Here is a 25,993-nt window from a genome sequence, read left to right on the forward strand (position 1 = left end):
ATTGAGACTGCATAGAAACTGGTTTTAAGTAGTTCCAAAAACAGTAAGTGGTCCCTTTTGAAAAAAAAAAACAAACCAGGGATCAACTACAATACAGAAATCCTAAAAACAATGACTCCATCTGCAGCCAAAGAAATTAAGAGGTTTCAGATTCAAAATTCCTTTCTTTCCATTTTCGAAGTCTAAAACACATTATTCAGAGAGTGGCAGCAGAGGGGCAGAAGCAGGACATTGGAATTATTTCCAGTCTAAGCAAGAATTCAATAAAATTGAGCAGAAATGGTGTTTACCATTTCTAAGGGAACTATTTCGCAAGTCCAAACGGATTTCTAGAGGCAGGGGGGGAATCTTAAGTCTATGTCAGTTTGTTGTTCAGCGTTGGCAGTATTCAAGCTGTTCTATTAAAAAAACAAAACACATTCTTATAGCCAAACTAAATGCCTATTATTCTCAAAAAGACATCAGAAAACAAGTTTTGTGTCTAGCTGTCTGAGAAAACCCTTATAGATACAAAAGGAAAACTTAAGAACAGAACCGTAACTCAAGAGTAAACTGTAATTCACAGAAGATTAAAGCACTCCTTTTCACCCGCTGTCAAGCCCGGTTTACAAAGAGTCACATTATATTTGGTCAGTTCCATTACACACAGATAATAGGTCTTTTTGTCTATAAGTTAGCCTGCAACTAAGTGTACTTGGGTTTGGTAGATTTTCAAAACATCAAAGTTGCGGAGTGCAAGGCTATCGATGTTTAAGCATTAAAAAAAAAAAAAAAAAAAAAGGAACACTGGCAAAACCAGAACGAGTGCCTCTTTCTGGAAAGAACCTTCTGCTGTACAGTATACGGAGGTACCCTCATCTTGCTCTTTCAGACCTTCTTTAACTTTTAAAGGCAGCTTACAAGGCTTATACAATTCTTCACCTCACTGTTGGAACTGCCAAGGAAAGGGACATCCTAGATGTATTTACCCAGTAGGAACAACACGGAGAGCAAGATTTGATAGGCCTATGAATGTCTGCCAAAAGGCAGCTTGCAACCATACCTAATTCTGTATTTTTTTTTTTGGTTAATAACTCTGTATGTCTTACTAATCATATATATGCATAACTGAGGTTTTGTTTGGTTGGCTTTTTTAAAATAAGGTAGCAGTACCTCTGGAGAAAAACAATACAGTTGGGAATCCACATGCTAGAAGAAACACCCACTAAAGAGGGTATTAAATTTAAAGGACACTGAGAAAGCCTGCGCTGTTGGTCCCAACACAGATGAAATAAAACCCCCGATTTGTTTTAAATGTCTGAGAAAATGCCCACAAAGTCAAACGTCTTTATGCTTACGTTAACCAGCAAAGAGATGCACGGTCTTGAGCAGCCTGTCATTACAGCACACCTCCAGTTACAGGTTTGGCAGCAGTCATTATTCTTATGCATTACTACAAATATACCTTGCACCCTTTACAACAGATTGTTTCTGCCTTTAAAAGCTCAAAGTCTTGAAATCATGATTGTCATGGACATCTCCATTTAACAGCAGAAGATACTTCCTCACAATTTAAAACAGGCATGAAACAGGAGTTAGTAGAACTCTCTTTTCCTCTAAATGTTACTGCAGAAAAATACCATCAACAAAACATAAACCAGAGCTAGATAACAACTTTCGGATGTGATTAGAAGAAGCCACATGTATTTCAACAGGCATGATGAAAACCATAGCTTTTTCCGTAGAGTTCTGTACACTTCAGTCTCTCGATCTCTCCAGGGCAAGGAACATAACTTCATGAAGAAGTTAAAAGAAACGACTAGAAAATATATTTCAAGCATGCAAATTCATTTAGTGGGAGGTACGTGCCAAAGAAAATCTAATGTAATATGTTACAGATGTGAGAGGAAACCACTTAGCCAATCATAACATAACAATAAGCCAGCTTCTACTGGGCATAAGTCAGTCTTGCAGTTACGAGCTGTTCTCCACTTCTGTTATATTCTGTTAAACTGCTGACATATACTTTTATGCACTCACAATATTGATAAGGACATATCAGACACTCTTCTAACATGGAGTGATTCTGCAATTCATCATATAACGATTGGGCTACTGATTCAGACAGCTTAATTATCTGCATTTTCTGCATCATCTGCAGATGAAAACTCCTTTTAGTTACAGGATGTTATTTTCCTTTGTGTTCAGGATATAGAATTTGTTAAAACTTTAGGGGGGGGGAGGAAAGTAGTCAGTTATGTAACTATAAGGAAGGGACCCTTGCAATCATTACAATAAAATGAACAGACGAGCAACAGACTTACAAGAAAAACACAAGATAGCACAATTCTGCAGTCACTGAATAACTAAAGGTTGCCTCTTGAGGAGGTCACATGCAGAGATCTGCTGAACAGTGCAACACTATTCAGACTTCGTTCTCTGCTCTGTGCTCCTTAACCCAGACAAGACAGTGTGTCATAAAAGATAATATTGTCAGGCCTAACATAAAACAGATAAACAAAAAGTTAATGGCTTTGTTATTGAAAACATCAGAAACATCTGTTACACTCATGTTAGATTTGTACTCCACCAGTGCAGATACTGTCAGAGATGTCTTATTTCGTAACACCACACAGTACTTGGAGACAATGCAAGAAGAGATGAAGTTAACTTCACCCTGTTACTTCCTAAAACAAAAGCAGAACTAAGACAACACAGTACAAACACTGGTTGCATCTTATCCTGGTTTTGCGGTGCTACAGGAGCACAGAAAACCAAGCTAACCATTTTGCTGTCCTAATCAGGTAACACTCAAGAGAAAACATTGTTTTCCTTGCATTACCTATAAGCACACAGAAATTCTTATTCAGGCACTGTACTTTAGCTGGTGAGAATCATCATTTTGTTTCCAAACTTGAAAAAGAAATAAAAAATTTAACCTGTATATATGCAAGTCACCGACAGGGGGACAGAAGAGGAGAAAAGAAAGGAAAGAGAAACATCAACAGGACATAACTGCTTAGAAAGCTTAGGGGAAGCTAGTATTTCGCACCACCCTGGCCATTCCTTTCCAGTCTTCTCCGGTATTAGCCCTTGTTTTAGGCACCCTTGCACTGTTGGTTCTTACCTTCAAGACAAACAGCAGCAGCTTTGAAATTGCTGAGCAGTTATTTTCACTGTTAAACCTAACTTGTAGTGTTTTCCAAGAAGCGACAGACTTTGCACAGAGCAGTTAGCACAGTGTAGTAGAAATGCAGTTCTACAAGCAGCATTTAAGCACGTTTTAGGGCAAAGACATCATGCAGTTTAAAGTTCAGAATATTTTTCAATAATCTTTTACAACTGGGCAATACAGACTTCTTGTCATAAAATACTGACCTGTCCACATTCAAAAGAGGCTTTCTTGCTATGAGTATGTTTTGCATCCTGACCAGTTTTCCTATTTTCATTCCACTTTATGCAATGAACTAGATGACGGTGTTGTTCCATCTTTAGATGCAGCCAGAATCTCCCAACAGTAATTTCAGTGGTATTGGGCTTCCACCCTGTTGTTGCAACTTCCACAATCAATTTAAGCCAGTATTACGTAACCCCCACAAAACTGAAAGACTCCCCCACTCAAAACCACACAAAAAAAAATCCCCAAATAGAAGATCTGTCCTTCCCCCTTACTATTGCTTTCTGTTTACCAGATGGGGCGTAACTTCCTTCACCTAAAGTGCCAGCTCATGCAATTTTAAATGGACTAAGAAACTGTGGCAGTATTAGAGTAACAAGTGTCAGAATCCAACATCATTTCAAGTTAGCCACTCTAAGGGGTTACTATATCAACACAATACAGTTCAGCTTTAGAAGTCTAAACTTTACCTGTTTTCAATGAATAAAGTTCAGGTTCTGTGTTCAGTTTAAAGTTCTAAGACAACAAATATAACAGAATAGCTTCCAAACACAAAGTGAAGCAATAAAGTTACATGCAAGATTTATATGGAATTCTTATCGTGCACTGAAGAGCAACTTTGGGAAGATTTTATATGGACAGCTTCATTCCAGCAACTGGGTCTGTACCCAGTACAGACCTCTGTGAAAGACTATCCCAGGGGAAGAAATTTAAAGAGAGCCAGAACAAAAGTAGTGCTACAGGAATTTTCGAATTCACCAGCTAAGAGCATGCAATAAGACACTTAACTTGCCAAGTGCCAGTTCCTAAAGGCTGGAAAAATCTAGATAAATATATTTTTTTATTTATATACATACATATAAAAAATATAAATAAATGCCTTTTCTCCAAGCTGCAGCAGCAAGAAATAAATTAGCATAGGTTCACGGAAGAGGAGGGGAAACCCCCAGGGCAGCATATGCTTTCCCTGATGTGCAGAATTAACACATCACAGTTCCCACCCTCTCTCCACACCCCCTCTGTTTTCCCAAACACCTTTAAGTTTTTTTGGATCTGTCCCCCATCCCCAAATAAAACCAAAGCCGTGGGGAAAACAAAGCAAAGCATTTTTCAGAAGTGAGATGGCTCCCACTGATCACCAACCAGAATACTAGTTATTTCAAAACTAACTTGGTTTAAGGCCAAGCTCAGTGGTCAGCATTTTGGCAATTTACTATGCAAGATGCACACCGGCCAGGAAGCCTGGCACTTCCAGAAAACGTGATGAGCCTGCTGCCCCAAGAATTAGGTAAACCTAAGCAGCAAACTGGTCTGGGAGCTGGGAAACCTTCAATCTGGAAACCGTAGGAAATCAGGACATCAGCATTTCCATAGTGACAGGAAAGACAGAGGACCCCACCGTCTGAGCAGGGATTTGCTGGGAACCAGCTGGGAGGAAACAAAGCAAAATGACTGGGAGGAATTCAAGCCATCCCAATGCAAACTGGAACACTGACCCGAGCCATCGTTTTAAATGGCTCCTTGGGGTACACGACATTCTGAAAGCCACATGTTTCTCCATTTTCAAAAGGAATATTGTAAGTTTCAAAGATTAGCCACCTTTTACCCATTTGCTTTTTTAGATTTCAGTCTTAATTCAAGACACCCCTCTCATTCTCTATACAAACACTGTAAGCAAAATTAATTTTGTTAAAGGACAAGTGACTAGGAAAATATACGTTGGGTACTACAATAACAAAATTAAAATGCTATCTTGGCCTGTAAGTAAAACTATTAAATTAAAATAGCAGTCAAAATATTAACAAGTGTTCCCTATGCTTGCAATATTTGGATCAGCTATTATAACAGTAACCTCAGTTTTTCACAGCTGTTTTTAACATTAGTAAACAAGCTAATTATGCTTCAAAACAAACTTGTGAAAAAAAACCTCAATACACTTTTGCCTTTTGAATTAGGCTTTAATTTTTTCTTTAAAAGGTATGCTTGTGGCTTTATTACCTGAATTTCTCTCTTCCATTTTGAACTGAAATAGATTTCAAGAAGCCACCCAACCGTAAGCAACTGAAATCCATATGATTTCTACAACTCTAAGCTTGCCACACATTAGTAATTTATTATTATCTATTAATATAATACATTTTTGCACTACAATACAAATTTGGATCCAGGTCACAGTCTTATAGTATGTACGGGTTGTTACACGAGGATTTTGTTTTCAAGGCTGCATGTAGTAGTATTGCACACTTTTTCTTTTCTTTATTTATTTAAAGGGGTTGAATTAAGTGCATAAAAGTTTGTTTGTGAGCCTTTTAAAACAGTAAGTACCAGGACACCTATAAAATGCTAACCGCTATCCCCACCAGAAAAGGTAGGTAATACTTTCCACGCTGAGCTAACAACTGTTAAAATAGTCAACCTGCCACCCTTTAATACACTGATCAGCTATTTCTTTAATAAAAACGTTTCCCAGGGAGGGCTTCTAAAAAGAAGCAATGCAGAAATGTTTAGAGACTTCACAAAAAAGTCATTTTTTCCCCCCAATTAGTATCTAGCCCATCAGCATACCAACCAAGTATTTTTTAATATCAGAAGGCTAGTGGAAGATGGTCCTTTTAAACTGTTTAATTCAGTTCTTCCAATGATCACTTTGCTGCAGCAGCAAAAGCCACTTTCTTTTAATAAAGTGCACATTGTCAAAAGAACAGAAGTAAAGAGTTAATTATTCTTATTTCAAACAATGGTAATGAGCTTCTCAATTGATACCTCCAGGGATAAACAGCTGTATAGCCTAACTACTCAAATTCCAACAACATTAAATTCAGACTAAAATCCTTAAGTTTAGGTTAATCAGCACCAGACCTTCCTCCATCTTTTGTTTGTTCTACAAAGGACAGCAAAGAATTGGAAAGTCTGACATTTTGAACATCTTGGGCCATTTTCCATGGGTCACTTTCCCAGTTCGACTAAGTATCTGGGGTGTAATTTTGTGACAGAGCTTTTGCCAACCCTCAAGCTGAGCCTAATCAAGTTGGATGCTCAGGCGAGAAAGCTAGCTTTTTTCCACTACTAACTAGTTCCCCAACTATCTAGATGACTTAAAGAGGTTCAGCTACATACACCAAAGAACACAGCTCAAGCCTGAGATTGGAGTAAAGGAAGGTGAGCCAAACTGAAGATGCAGGAGCCAGACCTCCAGTGCTCAAGGTCCCACAGAATTCTTCCTTCCTCCCCGTACAGCGAAGAAAACATATTGCTAAGTATCAAAAGGCATTAGAAACAGACTTTAAAAAAAAACTAGCAAAACACAAAACTCTCCTGCTCTATAGTTTACATCCACCTGGACAATAATTAAAATGCACAGAAATGCCTTACCCTCCTTGTGTTTTCCACAACTTTTTGATCTGGCTTTCCGTAATTTGGTGGATTGGCATATGGATCATAGCCCAGTTTTGCTAGCATGGGCGCAATCACAGGCATATCTTGCAGAACATCAGCAGGTATCTTCCCAACCCACTTTGACAGTGCTTCCACATTGACTGGCTTGATTACTTGGTCGGTAGATCTTTCAACCCTGTCGAGGGAGAAAGAAAGATTACATTTTGCATTCCAACCAATACTTGCTTCTTCGCTAGCATTAAGGCCTTTAGCTTTGTTTGCCGAGGTTTTTTCCCCCCTTCCTCTTCCTTCCCACTGAAAATTTCATGTTTCTGCAGAGCTGATGGGAAGCGAAGTTTTACTATGCAAAGCTAAACCGAGAGTAACTAGCACAACATCCACGCATGCTTCCTGGTTTAGGCTTTCACACAGAATGTACTGAAGCAAGTTCTTTACATAAAGACAGCAGTGAAAGCCAAGAGCTGTTAAGTATAAAGTTAAAGCTGTTTCCGTGCTGGCATATTCCCACATTTGCTGTTTCATTGTCTTGGAAGTTGTATTCTAAACAAAAATCCATATGCCATTTATTCCCCCACCACTGTAACTAAACATTTTTTTAAATAAAAGATAGCCCTATGGAAATGACAGAAAGCTATAAACTGCAATATTTTTCATAACCATTCCTTTACTGAGTGTTTGGCCATTACACAGTTCTTACGGCACTGCTGTATGGTTATGCACTTGCCTTTATGCACTGTATTTAGAAAATAGTTGATTCATTGCTTATTTAATCAATGGTCCTAAACTCATTGCACCCTAGTTTTGCTGTGTGTTTTTGTTGGGGTTTTTTTGTCAAGGAAAGAAAACTGGCATCACTTCGTTTTCCCACATTCCTTGCTTCTTTTAGAAGATGTACAATTTCTTTACTGTGTTTATTTCTGAAACAGGCCAGCAGGACTCAGAACAGGCCGAGTTATTTAAAACTCTGCAAGTTTTTACTCTAGGTAATTTAAAACTTTTTTTCTGAACTCAGAAGGAATGCACATGCATTTTGGACATCAAGGTTTATCTTTCCTTTAAGGCAGATTAAAAATCAGGTCTATACATATACAAGTTGCCTAAAGGAATATTTGCATCTGCATTGCAATACCATATGGTATGCCACTATATCAGCAGTTCCTGCTGGCTGGCTACATCCCTCAACCTTGATGCTAAATATACAGCTGTTGCATCCAGTTGCAGCTATCATCCTTCCCAGGCCTTATTTACAACATAGAAAATTCTGATCTCAAAAAGCTCTACAACCCAGAAAATAAAATTGGTATACTTGAAAGTAACAGTACAAAGTATAGCACCAATACCTCGTCTACACAAGATAAAGAATGAGAACAGAAATCCAAATGAGTTCTCAGACAGCTCACTCTTCAGTTACATCGCAGGCAGAACATGAGAAAACATCTTTTGAGAAAAATAGAGGAAATGGAAATTTCCTGAAATACTCCCAGTAGTCTGAGTCCAGAAACCCAAACTAAAGTCCAATTGCTCAAGAGTGACATCAATCAACTTAGAAGAGGAACAGGTTTGATTACAGTTACCTGATTAACCTCATGAATCCAAGAAGAGGCTGAAGAATTGTTGCACAACAAACATGAGATCAATAGCAAAAGGCATCCCCGTTCAGATGCACATTGTGCTGTGCAATGCAAGCCTTAAATTACCAACTATGCATGTCTGCCAGTCATCAACTCAATTTGATCTTAACACAAGTCGTTACCTTGTGTCATTGTAGCTAAAATTCTTCCAGGACAGAGGAAGGAAGTTAGTCATACAATGCCAGAAGGTCAGTGACTTCAGTACTTTAAACACAATCAACAAAGAACAAACCAGACAGGGAAATGGTCACCCGTGGGGAAACTGTCTTGGCAAGCAGGGCCTTCGCAGATGGCTGCCAAAGGTGTTTAATGGAAGCTGATGAGTAAGCACCTGACAAACAAACCCGTAAGACAACGCCCAGAGTTTTCAGCCTTACTCTCTTCAACCATTTTCAGTATCTCAAACCAAAGGCAGGAACTCACAATGGTATTTCGGGACCAAGGAACTGCAGCCCAGTTGCAGCCTTCCTGCAGGCTATTGGCCTGAGATCACAAGTCTGTATAGCAAATTAAAAAGTCTGGGCATTACCTTTTTGATCCTTCCAATTAGAAGACAAGCATCTGACTTCACCAAATTACAAAGAAAACAGCTGTTAAGAGTTGAGTTTCAGAAGTTCAAAGTGGCAAGGTGGAGGACAAAGCACCACAACAATTAGGTGTCCATGCTGGCTGGGATCCCCCAGAAGAATGTATCACTAGGTGTTTGAGAAGCATAAGGTCCTCTGCCTCTCAGCCACAGCCAGCCAAGCCGAGAATCCCTTCCCCAAAGCTGCAGATTGATTCCACCCTTTAAAGTAAGGGTGGTACTGTGAGAACCAGGTAATAGGCTTAGCTGATAGCTTATTGGAACCCCAAAGTAAGGGGTGCTATACATCAGTTAGGACCTAAATTAATTCACATGTAGATACCTCCTCCTGAAGTAAAAGCACATTTAAAACATCTATGTTTTACCCCACTGTCATTTTAGTCTTTGGTAACAATAAGCTCAACATGAAACATTTCCTGGTGATTAACAACTGGCGAGAGATAAGCAGGGAACTATATTTAGCTGCTCACAGGCACCAATTCAAACAGAAAATATACTATACCACATTTGGTCTTCCGTTTAAGTCCTTTGCCATACTTTCGGTGAAGGCAGGAAGAAAAGTAAAATACAATTCATGGGAAAGATTCTTCAGACCCAAGAACATCTGAGGAATATGGAGGAAGACAGATCGGGGACAAGAGGAAAGAAACACTCAAAAAAGCAAATAGAGCAAAACAAGGAAATGTACCAAGTCTTGGCAAATTTGATTATGTATGCATATGGCAAACACTGCCTGGTCAGTGCTTCCAGGCTCCACTGCAAAACCACAGGAACCCTTTCAGCTTTGAAAGCAGCTGGTAGCACGGAACATAGGACCAACCCCAAATATTTCTACATCTGTACTAGAATCAAGTTAAAGGTATGTATCAAAAATAGTATATTCTGAAGTAATTTTGCCTAGACAGCTATTTTCATAATAAGCCTATTAAAAATTGCTATAAAAGGGTTGGCATTTCTTTGCATCAGTGGTCACCACAGCTGTTTTCAGTTAGGAGGCAAATGCCAGAGCTATATTAACAATACTAGTTATAGCATGTAGTCCAGCCATAATACATTCCTTCAACAGCCACGCTGGCAATTACTTCAAACCACAGAAGGTTTCCTGCTACTACAAATGCTGCAGCACATATCTTCAAAACCCTTGCACAGCGTTTCTCCTTGCAGCTGGATAAAAACCAAAACAAGGGGCGAAAATACTAAGTAAAATAGAACACCAGTGAGGCTAGAGCTGCATCAGCATCAGAAAAAAACAGAGATTACTAAGCAAATGCAGGATAAGAGAGTAAGGCAGCCAACAGTTGCCTCAAGTCAAGCAGCCAGGGGAACAGACAAAGTCAGAATCTTAAATACAGGCTGTCTAGTATCTAATATTTCCAATATTGCTATTAACAGACTATTGCATAAGAGTTTCTGAGTTTGCAATAAGAGAAAAACGCAGCCAGCTTGCTGCCTGAAGAATTCTGCAAGCCAGGTGACTAGCTCATCTCTGGAAGAGAAACAACCTGCATGCATAATTCAATTCCATACACAGCTGGACATAAAACATCTTACACTGACCCAGAGTCTCATTCCACCTGATACAGATTTCATCTGACAGAGTTAACTTTGGTTTTGGAGGAGCAAAGAATATATTCTTAAACATTTACTTTCTGTTACCAGGTAATAATGTCATTATAAAGATCTTTTAACAATACTGCAGTCTCTTTCTCAAAATATTTTTAAGTATTTAAAGAGAACTCGTCAGATTTCTTTTCAAAAATCCTCCAGCAATTAAAAAAAAACCTCCTGGCATCTTATGTTGGACCTGACCCGAGTAGACATCATGCCTCTGAAGTAGATGCTGAGCCTGTCTGAAAGATCTGAAAGTCTTAACAGTGAGTGGAAGATGATTAAAAGGCAGGTTTCTCTGCTTATTTTCTTAAGCCTTTACACAGTATCACAGCCTTCGCAGATTGTATCAGTAGTTCATTCTCCAATTTCAGAGGTTTTCTACCATACCTAATAGCTTGCCAAAACTAGGGAACTGGTATTAGCTAGATCTTCATACTGTCCCTACTATGCTACAGAGGCTAGGCTTATGTAGTGGTACCCTTTAAGCGAACATCAGATTTCAGTACAGATTATTTGGTACTTGCGATATCCTCCTTCTGCCAGTAAAAACTGTAATATAATTTGAGTGTTCTGATTTTAATAGACTGTTATGAAACAGCCTGAAGCACTTGGTACCAGGCACGTGGTAAATTAAAGCTGTGTGAGGAGACAAGAGTTGCAATAGATGGCAGTGTTTTGAATTTCCTTTGGTTATCTCTGAAGCGATCCTCAGCACCGTCCCTTTGGAAAGTCAGGTGGGAGAAACCTGCTAATCAGAATATGCAGCTCTGTTGCTCCAGATTCTGTTGTTTCACCTGAAAGACGACAGTATTCACACCATGAAGAGCACTTTCCAGTAAGCCCAAAGAGAAATCTGAAGTCGTAAGAGAACAACATTGGTTAGAACCTGACCCGGAATGTAACTGCCATGCACACCCAAGGCCATAAAGAATTTTGCTGCAGCTGAGAACAAGCCAAATGCAACCTGACAGAAGAAAAACTGAAGTCTAACACAAGAAGTCTAACACAAGGTGCATTTTGTTCAGCTGTCAAAATTTGATAAGCTGTGGCAGACTAAAGTTCTTGGTAAACTATCTAGCAAGCAGCTTTTCAAGGAGTAATTTTTCTGGGCAGTTACCCCTGCTCTGGGCAAGGACCCCCGTCCACAGCACTGTGTTGCACACAAGAGAGCAGCGGGGAGCCGGGGATGCCAAAAGCAGGAGGTTTTAACTGGTACAAGGAAATCAGATTGGGGAATCTCAAATGCCCCTACACAATTTCAATTAGTATCATATAAATATACAAAACAGACATCTAAAGAGAATGTCATATTCACTTTTTTCTGCAGCCCTCAGGAGACTGACTCACTGAAATCATTATCAAATTACAAAGGTCTCTTGCAACTGAAAAACAAATCTCACCACCTATTTCAAGGGTATATGATTAGATAAAAACCATCACAGACATAACACTAATGACCCATTCTTTTTCCGCTATTGCCAGAGTCTTCTGAAATAGTAAGGTACTTTCACATACCATCTCATGAGAGATAATGAGAGCATAAAGAATCCCATGGACAGGTTGAATTGAGGGTCACAAGAACACTTTCATACTTGTCTTAAATGTGAAAGTTTGATTCAAAAATAAACATGAAGCCACCTTTTACTTTCAACAACCCATTTTCTTAATTTTTAGAGACATGAACAAGTATTTTCAACTCGTCACATCCCATTCCACCAGATTTAGCAAGCAGCATTACTTGAAACTGTATGAATTCAGTATGGCTACCGAGTTTTATAGTACAGAGGTCCATTAATTTTTTAAAATGCTCATCTGGAAGCTGTAAAGTAGTAATATTTTACTAGAAATGGCATTACACACAGTTATTTTCACAGGACAGTTAACAGACCCTTAGCAACCACCTATTTATATCAGTAAAAGTAAGTTTACTCCCCCCTCAGCTGCCACTGTGAAGCAGTAACATGATACAGGTAACTGAAGAGAAGTTCACAGGCAGATACAGCTTGTAGAGACATACAACAGGACACTCACTGCTTCAAGTTAACGTTATCAGAGGGCTTCAATCGGCTAACGAGAAATACATACAGCAAAAAAAACCAGTTTGAGATGCCTTCTTGATAGCTCTGCAAACACCACGGTGGTGGCTGTGTTTCTTCAGTGGGAATGGTGATGTGAAACCTCCAGATTGTAAATATATAACCATTATCTGAGTTTTAAGTTATCTCTGTAGCTGCTGATTAATAATTCTAGGGTTTGCTTTAAATTGTATCCCCCTACAATACATTAGAAAATCCACGCAGTCACTCCTGAAAGTATTAAATAAACAAATTTACCCAATTTTTATTTCTCAAAATCGTGGTTTTAAAAAACACAATCACTCTGTATTCAACAGTTTGACATGTCTTTCCCATGCTGCTTGCTGTTCAAGCTGCCTCTGTTACTCAAAAACACTTGGCTAGTGATGAATATTCAAAGAACAGAAACCAAGAATTTAACTGGGCATGCCCTGCTGCTGAAATAGAGCTCTTTAATCAGTATTTTAGAAACTGAAACAAGACAATCTGGTAGATGTATCTGCCATAGCAAAAATAGGAAGAGACACTCAAACATTCAAACCTTTCCCCCAGCTCAGCGTAAAGACTAGCCAGCTTCTGTATTTCAGTTTTTCAGCTGTAAATAGTGGCAGAGAAACCAGAGTAGTTTAACTGGAAATTTTTTTTTCTTTTCACAATACCTATCTAGGTTTTCTAAGCAGACCTGGATTTTGGTTTCTGAAAGCAGCTAAATCAGGTGCACAGACAGAATACCAAGAGATTTGCTTACAAGGTTAATTTTATTCAAAAAGTTTGTCCTTTTAGCTGCACTGACAGAAAAGCACGCCAATTCTGCTTTCTATTTTGTTGGACCAGTTTCTCATGTTTCCTGGAAAAGTATGTTCTTGGCAAATAAAACCTGAAGGCTGCTCTTGCATTGACAACAATACTTAAGTTCCTGAAATCAAACAGCTGATCTTGCTAGGATGACTAAACCAGTCTAGATAAAACAGTCCACCTTTATTTTGGTGCACAGAGAAAAGCAAAGCTATATTACAAGTAAAGCTCATACCACACAGCCAAATTCAGGTTTGACCAACCATTAATTAAGAGTTTGGTAGTGGGACAAGTGTTTAGTGGGAGCAATGTGAGATTGCAACTTACTAATTAACAATGATCCTTATGTTCCAGGTAACATGCATCATAAATCAGCTTCCCAAGACAACATTAGCTACAAAACTGAAACCAAGTTATGACTAGTCTGTCATATGCAAAATGTACTATTTTACCTCTCAGAACAATGCAAGGTAAAGAAGGAACGCTCATACTCACTTTGACAGAGAAACACCCCCTGCTTTTCCAATCATTTCTTCATGGTGCAGCACTGCCTGGTTCCATGGGATGCGAAGAAACTTTAAGAGAGTTCTCATCCACCTTTCAGGATGCAATACGAGTTGTTCATAATGTACCAGCATACACCTTTCAAAACCAACCTCCATACACTGGTTATACATAGTTTCTATAGCACGATTCCACTTGGTCAAGCAGTCCCTGTAGCTGTTAAGGTCAAATCCAGCTATCGTGACTTTTCTAGATATCATGGAATGCACAGAAGCACGACCATCCCGTACCATTAGAAGAAATTTGGCATTGGGGAAGATTCTAGCAAGATAAGTTAAGGATTTTAAAGCAAAAGGATCTTTGTTACACAAATATGGAGCAGGCTCCCCATGTTTCACAATGATTTCCAATAAAAACGCTTGCATGGCTGAGTCCAGAACCTCATCTGTGACTCCAGCTTCATCCAGTCGGATCTTCTCTTTGCTTGATCTAGCCCACATCTGCTTAACTGCCAGAATTCGTGGGATTACCCTTGTCTCTTCTCCGCATCGAATATCCGGATGGGCATCAAGCATGGCACGCATTAAGGTAGTGCCACTTCGAGGTACTCCTCCAATAAATATTAGAGGCATGTCTTTGTTGTAAGCAAAGGTTTTGCTTGCATTCACGTTGGAAGCAGTTCTTACTGTGCTTCGCACACTTTCCATCCTCACAGGCTGGCTGCGTTCTTCGATTCGATGGTGACACTCCATAGCGTGCTGGCCCAAATAAAACACTGTCACCGAGCTGATCACCAGACATGCCAAGAGCAAGTTCTGTTTGAGTTTTCCAACCATTTTGATAAAGACTGTCCCTTCAAAATAAAGAGACCTTCTACTTCATATCATCTTCTAGTTCACATGTCATGGGAATCCTAATCCAAAATAAATTAAGGTCTGGTGAGGAGGGGGGAAGAAAAAAAAAAAATTTAGAACTTTGTTAAGAACGACTACAACAAACCAACAACAGAAATACCTGACAGCGCTTGATAAAACTACTAACTCCCGGTATTACATTAAGACTAGTAAATGCAAAGCCCAAACGTGATCATCCCCTAATAAAAAGCCTTTTTGTTTACACACAGAAGCAACACAAAACATAACTAGATTCACTGCTACAATTACTATTCACATACAAGTTATCCGGTATGTTTTAAATACATCTGAAGGAATTCTACCACTGGATAGCTACTGCCAAACTTTACAGTAAGGCAAAGACATCATTTATATGGGACTCTACACATTAAAAAAGTAATTATTAAGAAACCACTCTTCTTTACTTGAGGTTTTACGGCAAAAACCACTCAAAAGAACAGCCTCCCTGAGCCAGAGTCACCTAGATAAAACAAACGAACAGGACATGCCACACAAATCACACTAGAAGTCACAGAAGAATTTTAAGCGCCAGAATAAGTCTCGCTTGCTGAACAGACAGTAGCAGCATCCTGCTCATCGTCACATTTTCACATAACTACATTATCTCCTGTTTTGCTTGAAATGCTCCATTTCCTTCACAGCATACAGGACTACAGTAAGAGATGTTTCACAGCTATATATGAACACTGATAGTATTCAATTTTTGATCAAGGCCTTTAAGCAATGAAGAAAAATAGTTTGCAGCAAGTAAGGGAAACTTCAATTTTTACTTCAAGGGAAGCTTTAATTAAAAAGTGTACAGTCATAAAAGCTACAAACACAATCCAGGATTAAAGCTGACTAAGATCAAAACTCAGATCAGTCTTCATTTAAATAATAACAACAACAAAAGAAGAACCAACTCATGCAGACTTAAAAATTTTCATCCATTCCAGTATCCAGACAATACAAAGCAGGATATGCAAAAGAAAACTAATTATTTCATCCTGACTTTCTCCTTTACTGTTTTCTTTACTTAAAATTTGGTCCTTGGAGATATCTCGCTCAAAAAAAAAAAAAAAAAACCAAAACAAACCAAACCCCAAAACACCCACCCAAACTCAACATAACCATAATCATTATTCCATTGATTAAAAAACACCCCCCCCCCCATCTTATGCAGCATTTTGAACTCCAGAGAAATGTTAGTGAAATACTGAAAAACTGAATAAATTAAGAAAGAAAAATAGATCCTGTTCTCAAACAGCACCCCAGGGGAAAGAGGGGAAAAAATAAAGCCTTGCATAATTTTAAGCCATGTAACAAAGCACTGCCAGAATAAGGTACACACTATGTTCTACCTTCAAATAGGAAGGTTTGGATTCTTTTTAAAGCAGTGCTGGTAAGCTTGCTCTTTCTTTTAGTCTCTTCTGCTTCATCTAGGTAACTTTTTTGCTGGTATGACAGCAAGTCTTCTCCTTCAAAGATAAAACGTAGCACTTCACAGTTAAGAACTGGAGTATATGGTTACTACACAGAAAGGTTTATGGCAAGAACCCACTAGCAAATAAAAAAAAACAACTGACAGTTAAGAGTAAGGCAACTATGTTTTATATAGCATCATGGCAGCCCACATTAGTGAGTTTTACAGTTATAATAATTTCATGTTTATAACATGGAATAGAAAAATATGCTATGAAAAATAACTTAGGTCATAGTGTAATTTTCCCTCTGGTTCTGCAATATCACATTTAAATAAATCACCCCATTTTAAACCCTTAGACCTATTACAAAAAAAGGAAGAGAGTCAAATCAAGGATGACCACTCACCTACTTTGTGAGGTATCAATAACATGGCTTTCATTCTGCTTTCTAATCTACAATTCAAGCAGCAATGATTATTCTGTGACAGAACAATTTTTCAATATAACTATTATGTGAAGTAAAGTGAATTGTATCACACCAAAAGCCACCACTTTTCTCCTGTAAGTTTTTTTTTTTCCAAAGAGGTATGGTACTTATGGTACTATTTTCTACAATCATAGTGTAACTCAGTTTCTGAAAACAAATTAGGCATGTATTAGCTGTGCAAGCCCTTAATTCTAACAGATTATTACTGAATATTTTATATGCCCCTTCTTTTTAATTCTAAAAGTTATTTTTCCAAGCTGCAATGACAGGAGATTAAGTCTGAAACCCCAAGATACACAAAATAAAAACAGGGGGTTTCATGAATATTTTTTCATTTAGGATTCTTAAAAATTGCATTATTTAACAATAATTTTCACTTTTACAGATGAGAAAAACAAAGACTATATTAGATGATTTCTGGAGAGGCATATGAATCTGAACAAAACTTTTAGATAGAAACAAAAGACTTAAGAATCTGTCTGCTGAATTCCAATCTAGACAAGGAAGACTAAGAATATGTCAAGTCTTGCAGTGAATACCAGTGGGTTACAGCCAACGCTGGCATAGATAACCCTGCTACCCGAGTTACTTGATCTGGTCATGCCAGCCTGTACACCGTATCTTTATTTTTTCTGTTCATAACACTTTACATAGAGACAGTTGTTTTACCTGTATTCTGTACTTCAACAGCTTTGGATTTTTCAGATGAGGTAGGCTGAAAAGTGACTCTTCCTCTCAAAATTCAAATGAAATTAGTACTCTAATTGAAATTTTAAATAAGAGCTTGCTTTTCAGGGCTGAAATAACTCGCTGAACAGTACGAATCACAGATGCTTTTAATTGCAAGGAGCTCCAAGCACTGTGGTACCGCCAACACTTTAAATGACTGGCTTCCTCAAAGCTTTTCCATCTCTGTCAGCAAGGCACGACACATCCCTGAAGGAAGAACATGCTTATGCCTACCCTCTGCCCTCTCTCCAGAACATTATTCACTTCACCTTGTCCTCCACGCAAATCCAGTCATGAACTCAGAAGTTCTGAAGCCACCACCTGAGCAAGACTCTCCACAGCCCCATCCCTCAGCAGCCCGCCGGCCTTTGCAAACTGGTCAGACGTCGCAGGCAGGCTGCCCCGCAGATTGTGCCGCAACTCTTCCCTTTTTTGTGAATTGTATCACGCCAAAAGGCAAGAAGGGCCTTCTTGCGCTTTGCAGTCCCCCTTTCAAGAGCCCGTGCAACCAGCCAGCAGCAGGCAGGCAGAGGACTGAATTTCCATGTACACCACAGCAGTGCGGGGGCAGAAGAAGGGAGGAAGGGAATTCCTAACACAGGCATCTGTCCCAGCAGTTGTTTTCTCTTGCAGTGCATCCAAGAGAGCCAGTCGCCGAGCTGTGAGAGAATGTCTAGCCCCTTCACACTAGTAAAGCTTATTCCAATCAACAGTTGTCACAATACTACACTCAAAGTTCAGCTTTTAGCCTTTGTTACCAAAATTAAACTGGAATTGTAACTTAAGAATTAATTCACTTTTTATATGAAAAAGCCAAGAAGCCATCTCACACTCCTGGCCAGACTCTCTTATAATTAAGTCATCCTCTGTAACAAGTTTCATTCTACTTAAATACCTCTCTCCTTGCTGAAAAGCTGGATTTAACTGTACCTTAAGTATCTGGACATTAAAAGAAATAAAGTCTCAGAAATTTATGCAGAGGTCATCTGAACAGTGCTCAAAAACAAAGAATGAAAAAAAAATCATGCAGTCAATACTTTCATTGCACCAAAAATCAGAAAGTCTCTCTCCTGAATAGATTCAGTTTGCAGACCTAACTTTCAATGAGGGAAGGGGAAACTCCTCTGCTTAGAACGAGCAAATAGTACATAGAATCTCTTTAAATGCCTTAGATACAGAAAAGATTTAGTTAAAGTCAGTACTCATGTGAGAGAGGAATTAACACAACAGAAACAGTGTTTTGCCAACCTGAAAATACTTACACTTCACACAATTCCTGACATTATTCAATTCTGAGTAAATTCCATAAAACTCATTTGCTGGGGGTGGGGAACAAACCCTCCACAAGGACCTTCATCTTTCAAACTAAAATCTACTCCCTGAAGTCACTAATGTTCCTCAAATATAAAAGCCAGGTAGATGATCATTAGCGAAAAACAGGCCGAGCACATCAATTGTTTTACTCTGATCATTTCTGTTAGCCTATCACTTTGAAAAATGAAACAAGTCAACACCCAGCACCAGCTCTCAGAACCAAGCAGAAAAACAAGCAGTATCAGAGGAAAGCCTGTTGACTGAAGGCTGAAATCCTTAATTCACAGGCTGGGTAAAGCAGAATGGTGACTCACTCTCAGCACAATTCCAGCTGTGAATGCAAATAAGCATTGCAGTCTGGAGTTGGTTTCCTGAACTGCTTTAAGCACTGACCACTCCTACAAAAACAAAACCCCATCCAGGTGACAAAATACCCCACACCAATCAACCACAAATACATTCATTTGTTGCCATAACTTCTTTTGGTAAGTCTAAAGATGCCAAAGGCTGTAAGACCATGAAAAGCTAGTGTTAAGCTCTCCTACGACCTTCTTTACTAGCTGGTTTGGGTTTGGGTTTTTTTGCCTGGAAGCAATACCTGGAGCATGCAGCTGCCATAAACTGGCAAGACCAGGGCTTTGTATGTCAGGACACCAACAGCGGAGCAGTCCGAAGCAGCACCTCTCTGCAAACTGTTCTATTCTACAAGCCAGCAAACCCCCTCCTGTGCCTGAAGCTGCGTATCACAAGAATAGTTTGGGTTGGAAGGGACCTTAAAGATCATCTAGTTCCAACTGCCCACCACAGGCAGGGACACCTTCCACCAGAGCAGGTTGCTCAAAACCCTGTCCAAGCTGGCCTTGAACAATTCCAGAGATGCGGCATCCACAGCTTTGGGTGACCTGTGCCAGTGTCTCACCACCCTCACAGTGAAGAATTTCTTCTTAATATCTAATCTACATCTGCCCTTTCAGCTGAAAGCCATTCCCCCTCATCCTGTCAGATAAAGCTCTTTGGGACAAGTATGACATATGGAAGTTACTGCCCTCCTAGTAGCTTGCACATAAACCCCACCTTCTCCCTCCTCTACGTGAGTAAGCGCTCTGGATCACATCTGTCAACCTGAAGCATTATTACAAGTCATTAATGTTCTGCTGTTAACAGTAACTAAATTGATAGCATTTAAAAATCACAACAGGGGAATCAGCAATCCCTCCTCAGCATTTAAACAGAGCATTGAGAAACTGGTGTTTTTACCCACTGTGACCTGAGAAGAGTGCCGTTCCACCTAAAAGCAGAGATATCTTTTAATAAAAATACCCCAAAACAAAATAAAAAAAACTGCACCCAAAACGAATACAACCCCCCCACACACACAACACAGTCATAAGCTGAAGAAGTTGGAGATGGCTACAATGGTAGAAAAGGCCTTTAGCAGTTTCAAACGACAGACTAAAATGAATTCCTAGAAGAATTTAAGTGTAACTCAAAAGTGTAACTCAAAACAAACAAAAAATTGTTAGGATCTACAAGTTTCACTCAAGAAAGTATAGCTAAGCAGAAGTGCATGTAACTGAACCTTATTCCCAGAAAAGTCAGGTCTATGAGTCAGCCACAAGATGATGTTAGCAAAGCAAAAATGAGTGCTTTGTTTCCATCTCCTGCACACACTAATTCTCTCTCCCGCCTTCCCTCCTGCTACATGCAGCAGGTCAAGACCTTTTTCCTCAAGTTCATCCAAAAAATGTTGAAGATTTTTAGCATAGCCAAGAGGCGAGTCATTCATTTGTATTTGATGTTAGAACAGTCCGGGTTTTGTTGTTTAAAGCACTCCCTGCCAGGGGAAAAAAGATGATCCACTACCACCCAGTAATAAGGAATCCTCATAAGCTCTAGAGCTCAGACTTTCACTTTGGAGGCTGGAGAGAGAGATGACCACCTCCCTGCTCATGTTCAACCAGGCAGCTTTTTCCAAGGCTAAACTGACAGGACAGCAATACTGGCATTATTCATCTCAAAAAAAAAAAAAAAATCAAAACCAAACCCCAACCCACATACATATAAAGCATTTTTCAATGACTAGCTTATCCTCTGCTTCCACCTCTTGAACTTCTGGCTCAGATTCCAATAACTAGATCTCTTTCTAGGAAGAGCAAGTACAGTAGTACAGCTTAGACTTTTGTGGAGTGTATCTTGTTCCTGCATCTGCCCAAGTGTTCATCACAGTGTTTGACCTCAATGCTTCGAGAACTTTGCCAGGAGGAAAGATCACACTCAGCTCTGTGTCAGCAGGCCGTCAGGCTTCATTGGCATCCTTTTCCAAACGCTGTGCCCTCCCACCTGTGCTGGAGAGCAGGAGCAAGACAGAGGTAAGGGGAAGAATGCTAGAGTTCATACTATTAGAAAGCCATCTTTCCCCTCACACTCTTTTTACAGTTTACCCTCATTTTTTCCTACCATGTTCCTATGATTTTCTTCTCCTGCTTAGGAGGTCTACTCAATCCCCTAGTTTCTGGGGCTATGACCACACACACACACACAGAGCTTTATGCAGTAAACTCCAAAGTACAGACTCCAGAAACAGAAGATTCTCACAGTTCAGAGATGCTTTTAGGTGCAAAACCACAGTCCGACTATGACACCTAAAGCTTGTGGTATAAATCTGCAGAGGAAATCCATTTTACAGTGCCAAGGTAGCCAAGTTGAATGGAAAAAAATCCTGAACTGTTGTTACCCACTGTCACCCTCTTCTCTGCTCTTGACTGTAAAGGGAAAAATGAAAACGCTGCTATGACTTAAAGAAGCAAATGTCAACTGCATTAGAATCTTCTTTGCCTCTTCCTGCACCTTCACTTTTCCTCTGTAAAAAATAAATACTGGAAAGGCAACACGTACTGAAAATTCTCAAGGATCACCTTCACGACAATATACATTTAGAAAACTGGAGACTAGGTATTTCTTAGAGGAAGTTCTATATTAGGCTTATCAAGTAGTCCCAGTAAGATGCCCTTACATGCAATGTTACTCTTTCAGCTTCCTAAATGAAAGCCAAAAGGAAGGAATTCCATAAAACCTTCCCTTCAACGAACTGGTTTGTTTCTGGTCGTTTGTGTTTGCTCACCACAAAGAAGATTGCATAGGAAAGCTAACAGTTACATGATAATGGTATGGCTACAACACCAAGAGCACAACTGAAATATTCACTGTATACCACTTCAAGCAGCTATCCAAGCTGTCATAGGCTCATTTAGAAGATTGTTCCAAAAATAATTTAAGTATTAGGGAAGCATTTTTATGCCTTCAAAGCAGTGTTTGCACAATCACCTTAATGACCAGATATCATGTACCAGTCACGTAACAGAATCTGCGAGAGGAATGTCAAAGTACAACACAAGCAAGCAAACCCCAAGCAAAATACACAGCAAAGCTAGAAATAAAAATCAAGATGCCTTGAGTACCAAATCCTCCTTCAGCTTTTTAAGTTGTCATGGCTCTCAAGCCCTGCAGCTGTTTTCTCTAGATTTCTCCCCTCATTAGTTGCACAGTAAAAAAGGATGACAAATAGAACATGTAATTTTTATTCGTCTTCACTAAGAAATAAGCAGTAAGTCACCTGATGGAAAGCACCTGGGATGTAAGACAGCCAACTAGACCTAGTAAAGCCTGTCTTCATGCACGGCAGCCTGACAAATAGATTGATGGGGCAAAGTTGGACAAAATCAGTATAAGGAAACGCAGATGTGAGAACAACACTCCCTTACAGTTCGCACTGCAGGGACTACAGGAATGCTGTTCACACATTTGCATTCCCTTGAACCTACACTCTGTTGTTGTTTTGTTTGGGTTTTAATCCAAAGTGCTAAAAAATTGTAAAGGCCAAATTAACCTTCACGGCCACAGGCCACTGCTGAATCCAAGGTTGCCGTATGGGGGAAGACCGCATACAACTATGTAATAATTCCACAATTTCTAGTGCAATCACATTACAATGAGTAGAAAAAAAAAAAGATGTGCTCATATTTATGCATTTCCCTTATATAATCAATAGGAGTAAAAGATGAAGCATGCTGTACCCTTTTACCAGCTAAATGCTCCCCCCCCCCAATAAACCAACCACCCAGCTTTCTTCATAATCCTCCACTAGACAGATATATAGATATGCACATGAAAATACATACATGGGTGTGTAAAGAGAAACTCAGAAGTATTCATCTTTCCTCTGGATTTAACACAGGCTTTCTTAACAAGCAAGAGAAAAAACGTACCAGATCCGAAACTGCAAATAAGGTTAGCTCTCCAAAATCAGTATATTCATAAGAACTCTAAAATGAGTTTAAAGCACAGCTAATTAAAATGTTCTGCTTCAAATGAAAGCAAAGAACTCTACACATTCTTCTTTGCCTATGTATAAAATAAGTACAGCAAATGATCTGGATTTGCATATTGGCCAAAAACAAGAGTTACCAACACGCGCTCGGTTACACAAGAATACACAGCATTGGTTAAGCACTACGGTAACGGCTGGAGAACAATTCCACAGTGGAATTTTATTGGCAACGCACATAGACTTCTAGCTCTTTATGTTCCAAAAAAAAAAAAATAATGGGGGGGGGGTGGGGGGGTGGGGGTGTAACATCAGTAGTACATTAATAGCATGCGAGCTACCGTTCTGTGCATTTTTATGTGCGCCGTGCCTTCCAAGTGGGATTTCGGCACAGGAAAGAAAGGTGCTTTCCATCAGGTGACTTGCAGCTTATTTCTTAGTGAAGGTGAATAAAAATTACACGTTCTATTTATCATCCTTTTTTACCGTGCAACTAATGGGAGCAGAAATCTAGAGAAATCCGTTACCCAGCGAGGCGCTTCCAAGGCTCAAGCTGCTTAACCGCACCGCCCGAAGGGCCCAGCGCCGCGCAGACCCGCACCGCCCCGCACCGCCGCGGCGGCACACGCAAATGGCTCCTGCCAGCAACACCGGCAGCGACCCCGCCGCCGGCTGCGAGGCGGTGGTTAACGGCTGTAAACCCACGGTGAAACCGCCTACACGCAGGGCGGCTGTCCCACGCCACGGAGGTGTCCGTGTCCCCCGTGTCCGCGGGCACCCGCCGTCACGGGAACAAAGGCGCCGCCGCCGGGCGCCCCGCGAGCCGGTGACCCGCCCGGGCGGGAACCTGCCCTCGCACCGGCACGGCCCCGGCCCCAGGCGGCCCGCCCCCCCCCCGCGATGCCCGCACGGCCGCGTCCCGCCACGGTCCCCCCGAGGCCGGCGGCGGCGCCTGAGGGACGCGAGCACCGCGCGGCCGCCCCGTTCCCCGCCGCCGCCTCAGGCCGCCCCCAGCCCGGCCGACAAAGGCAGCGGCTCGGGCAGCACCGGAGCCGCCCCAGCGCCAGGCGGGGCACGGGGGCCGCCGCCGGGGCGTGAGGGGGGGAACGGCCGCGCCCCGGCCCCGCTGCGCTCCGCCGCCGCCTCCCGCCTCAGGTGCGCGGCGGGCAGCGGCTCCTCACCTGCGTTGCCGCCGCCCCCGCGCCGCGGCCGCCGCCAGGGCCGGGCTGGAGCCGCGCAGCAGCAGCAGCAGCGCCGCCGCCCCGCCGCCGCGGCTCCCCTCAGGCACCATGGCAGGGGGCAGGCACCGGCACCGGGACCGGCCGCGCCGCCGCCTCCCCTCAGCCGCGCCGCTGCGGCTGCCATGGAAATCACAACCACGCCCTGATTGGTCGCGGGCCTCGATGTGTCGCGGGACGCGGTTGGGCCGGCGCTGCGGATTGACAGCTGGAGGGGGCGGGAGCGGGCGGCGGGGGGGCGGGGCCTTTAACCCCTCGCGGGCGCGGCGGGAAACAGCTGGAGCGCGCAGCTGGAGCGGGGCGGGGCGGGGCGCCCGCGCGCCCATCTGGGCGGTGGCGCCACGTGAGCATCTGGAGGAGCCCACGTGCAGCAGCGCCTGCACAGCTGCGCCAGACAGATGCTGGGAACAGCTGGATCCTGGCCCCGCCGGCCCCACAGGCCACCCGGGCGAAGGTGTATGGGGCCGGGCCGCTGGCCAGCTGTGCCTGCTGGATGGGTCCGCGCCACCAGCCCCCGGCCGGGGCCACCCAAAGCACAGGGACCCCCTCCCCCGGGGGGAGGGGCTGCACCTGCCCCAGCCGCCCCGAAAATCCACAATTCCCCCTTGCAACCGCCTCGGCGCACAGCGTGCATGGGTGTCACATGCCTCTCGTGTGCCCGCCAGGTGTGCAGCTGTGGGAACAGCTGGAACAGCATCAGGCTCAGGCCAGGCTGGCTGCTGGCACATCTCCCGGCTCCTCTGGCCTATGGATGCTTTGGACCAGCCCTTGGGCCCCAGAGGTGGAGCCACATCTGTACATTAATCCACCTCTCACCAAGACTGGCCTCAGGCCATCCCGGCCGCTCCCTCGCCAGTGCTCCCCGCGGAAAGACGGACAGCTGTTACCCCTAAGGGGCAGGAAAATGGGTGGAATCTGACTCGTTAACATTAATGGAGCGATACGTAAAAGCTGACTCAAACTGAAGAATGTATTTCTTTACATACGGGAGCTGTGGCCCAGCTGCCAACAAACCGCCACCCCACCCCCACCCAGGGTCATATTCAAGGGAACAATCCCATGGGACATTCCCCCAGTGTTGCCAAATGAGGGGAAAAACCCAACAGCTTCAGGCCAAAATTCAGCCCAGGAGAAGCTGCCTCTGCAATGAGCAGTGGGAATTGATGCTCATCCCCGCTGGTTCCCAACGGATGCTGGTGCTCTTTGCCCCCCAGACCCCCCTGTGGCTGGGTGTCCCCTCTGCTGTCACCGCAGCACGCGGCTGGCAGCTGAGCACCACTGGGGATGCCGGGGCTGGGAAGCAGCGCGGGCAGCAAGTCCTTGGTATCAAAAGGATGGAAACCGCCATGTGGGAGAACATCCCCTCTTCATCTCCAAAGCCCTAAAATCAGGCTTGAGCCCCTCTCCCTCCCGGAGGGACGGGACCCATCCCGCGCAACTGGGCAGCTAACCGGCTGGGCTTTGTCGTCAGCCCGGCCTCACGGGATGCGGAGCGATGGAGCCTGAGCTGACAGCGATACCGTCAGGGTGAACGAGTTAATCACAGCCCATTACCTCACGGCTCACAGCCCTTGCAAAGCGCCGAGCATAAAACTTTTATGAGCCTGTCA

General features: G+C 42.1%; 2 protein-coding genes across 5 annotated transcripts in view; one reads left to right on the forward strand and one right to left on the reverse strand.

The window, feature by feature from the left end:
• The window catches only part of TPST1 (tyrosylprotein sulfotransferase 1), a 31,827-nt gene extending 7,312 nt beyond the window's left edge, over window positions 1-24,515 (reverse strand). For 3 of the 4 annotated variants that reach the window (XM_037374820.1, XM_037374815.1, XM_037374802.1), the window contains exons 1-3: window positions 24,327-24,515; window positions 13,966-14,909; window positions 6,749-6,947 (exon numbers count right to left, since the gene is read on the reverse strand). In XM_037374820.1, coding sequence (XP_037230717.1) covers window positions 6,749-6,947; window positions 13,966-14,810 — 1,044 coding nt within the window. In that variant the 5' untranslated portion in view covers window positions 14,811-14,909; window positions 24,327-24,515. Of the gene's footprint in view, window positions 1-6,748; window positions 6,948-13,965; window positions 14,910-16,228; window positions 16,323-24,326 lie in introns of those variants that run through there. The other variant, XM_037374809.1, reaches the window with a different exon arrangement.
• Window positions 23,777-24,532, forward strand: LOC119154042 (translation initiation factor IF-2-like). The gene has a single exon (XM_037401198.1). It carries the CDS (start codon window positions 23,777-23,779, stop codon window positions 24,530-24,532), a length of 756 nt encoding a protein of 251 aa, XP_037257095.1.
• Window positions 24,533-25,993: the final 1,461 nt, after the last annotated feature.

This window comes from Falco rusticolus, chromosome 1 (assembly GCF_015220075.1).
Source record: "Falco rusticolus isolate bFalRus1 chromosome 1, bFalRus1.pri, whole genome shotgun sequence".
Classification (NCBI taxonomy): domain Eukaryota; kingdom Metazoa; phylum Chordata; class Aves; order Falconiformes; family Falconidae; genus Falco; species Falco rusticolus.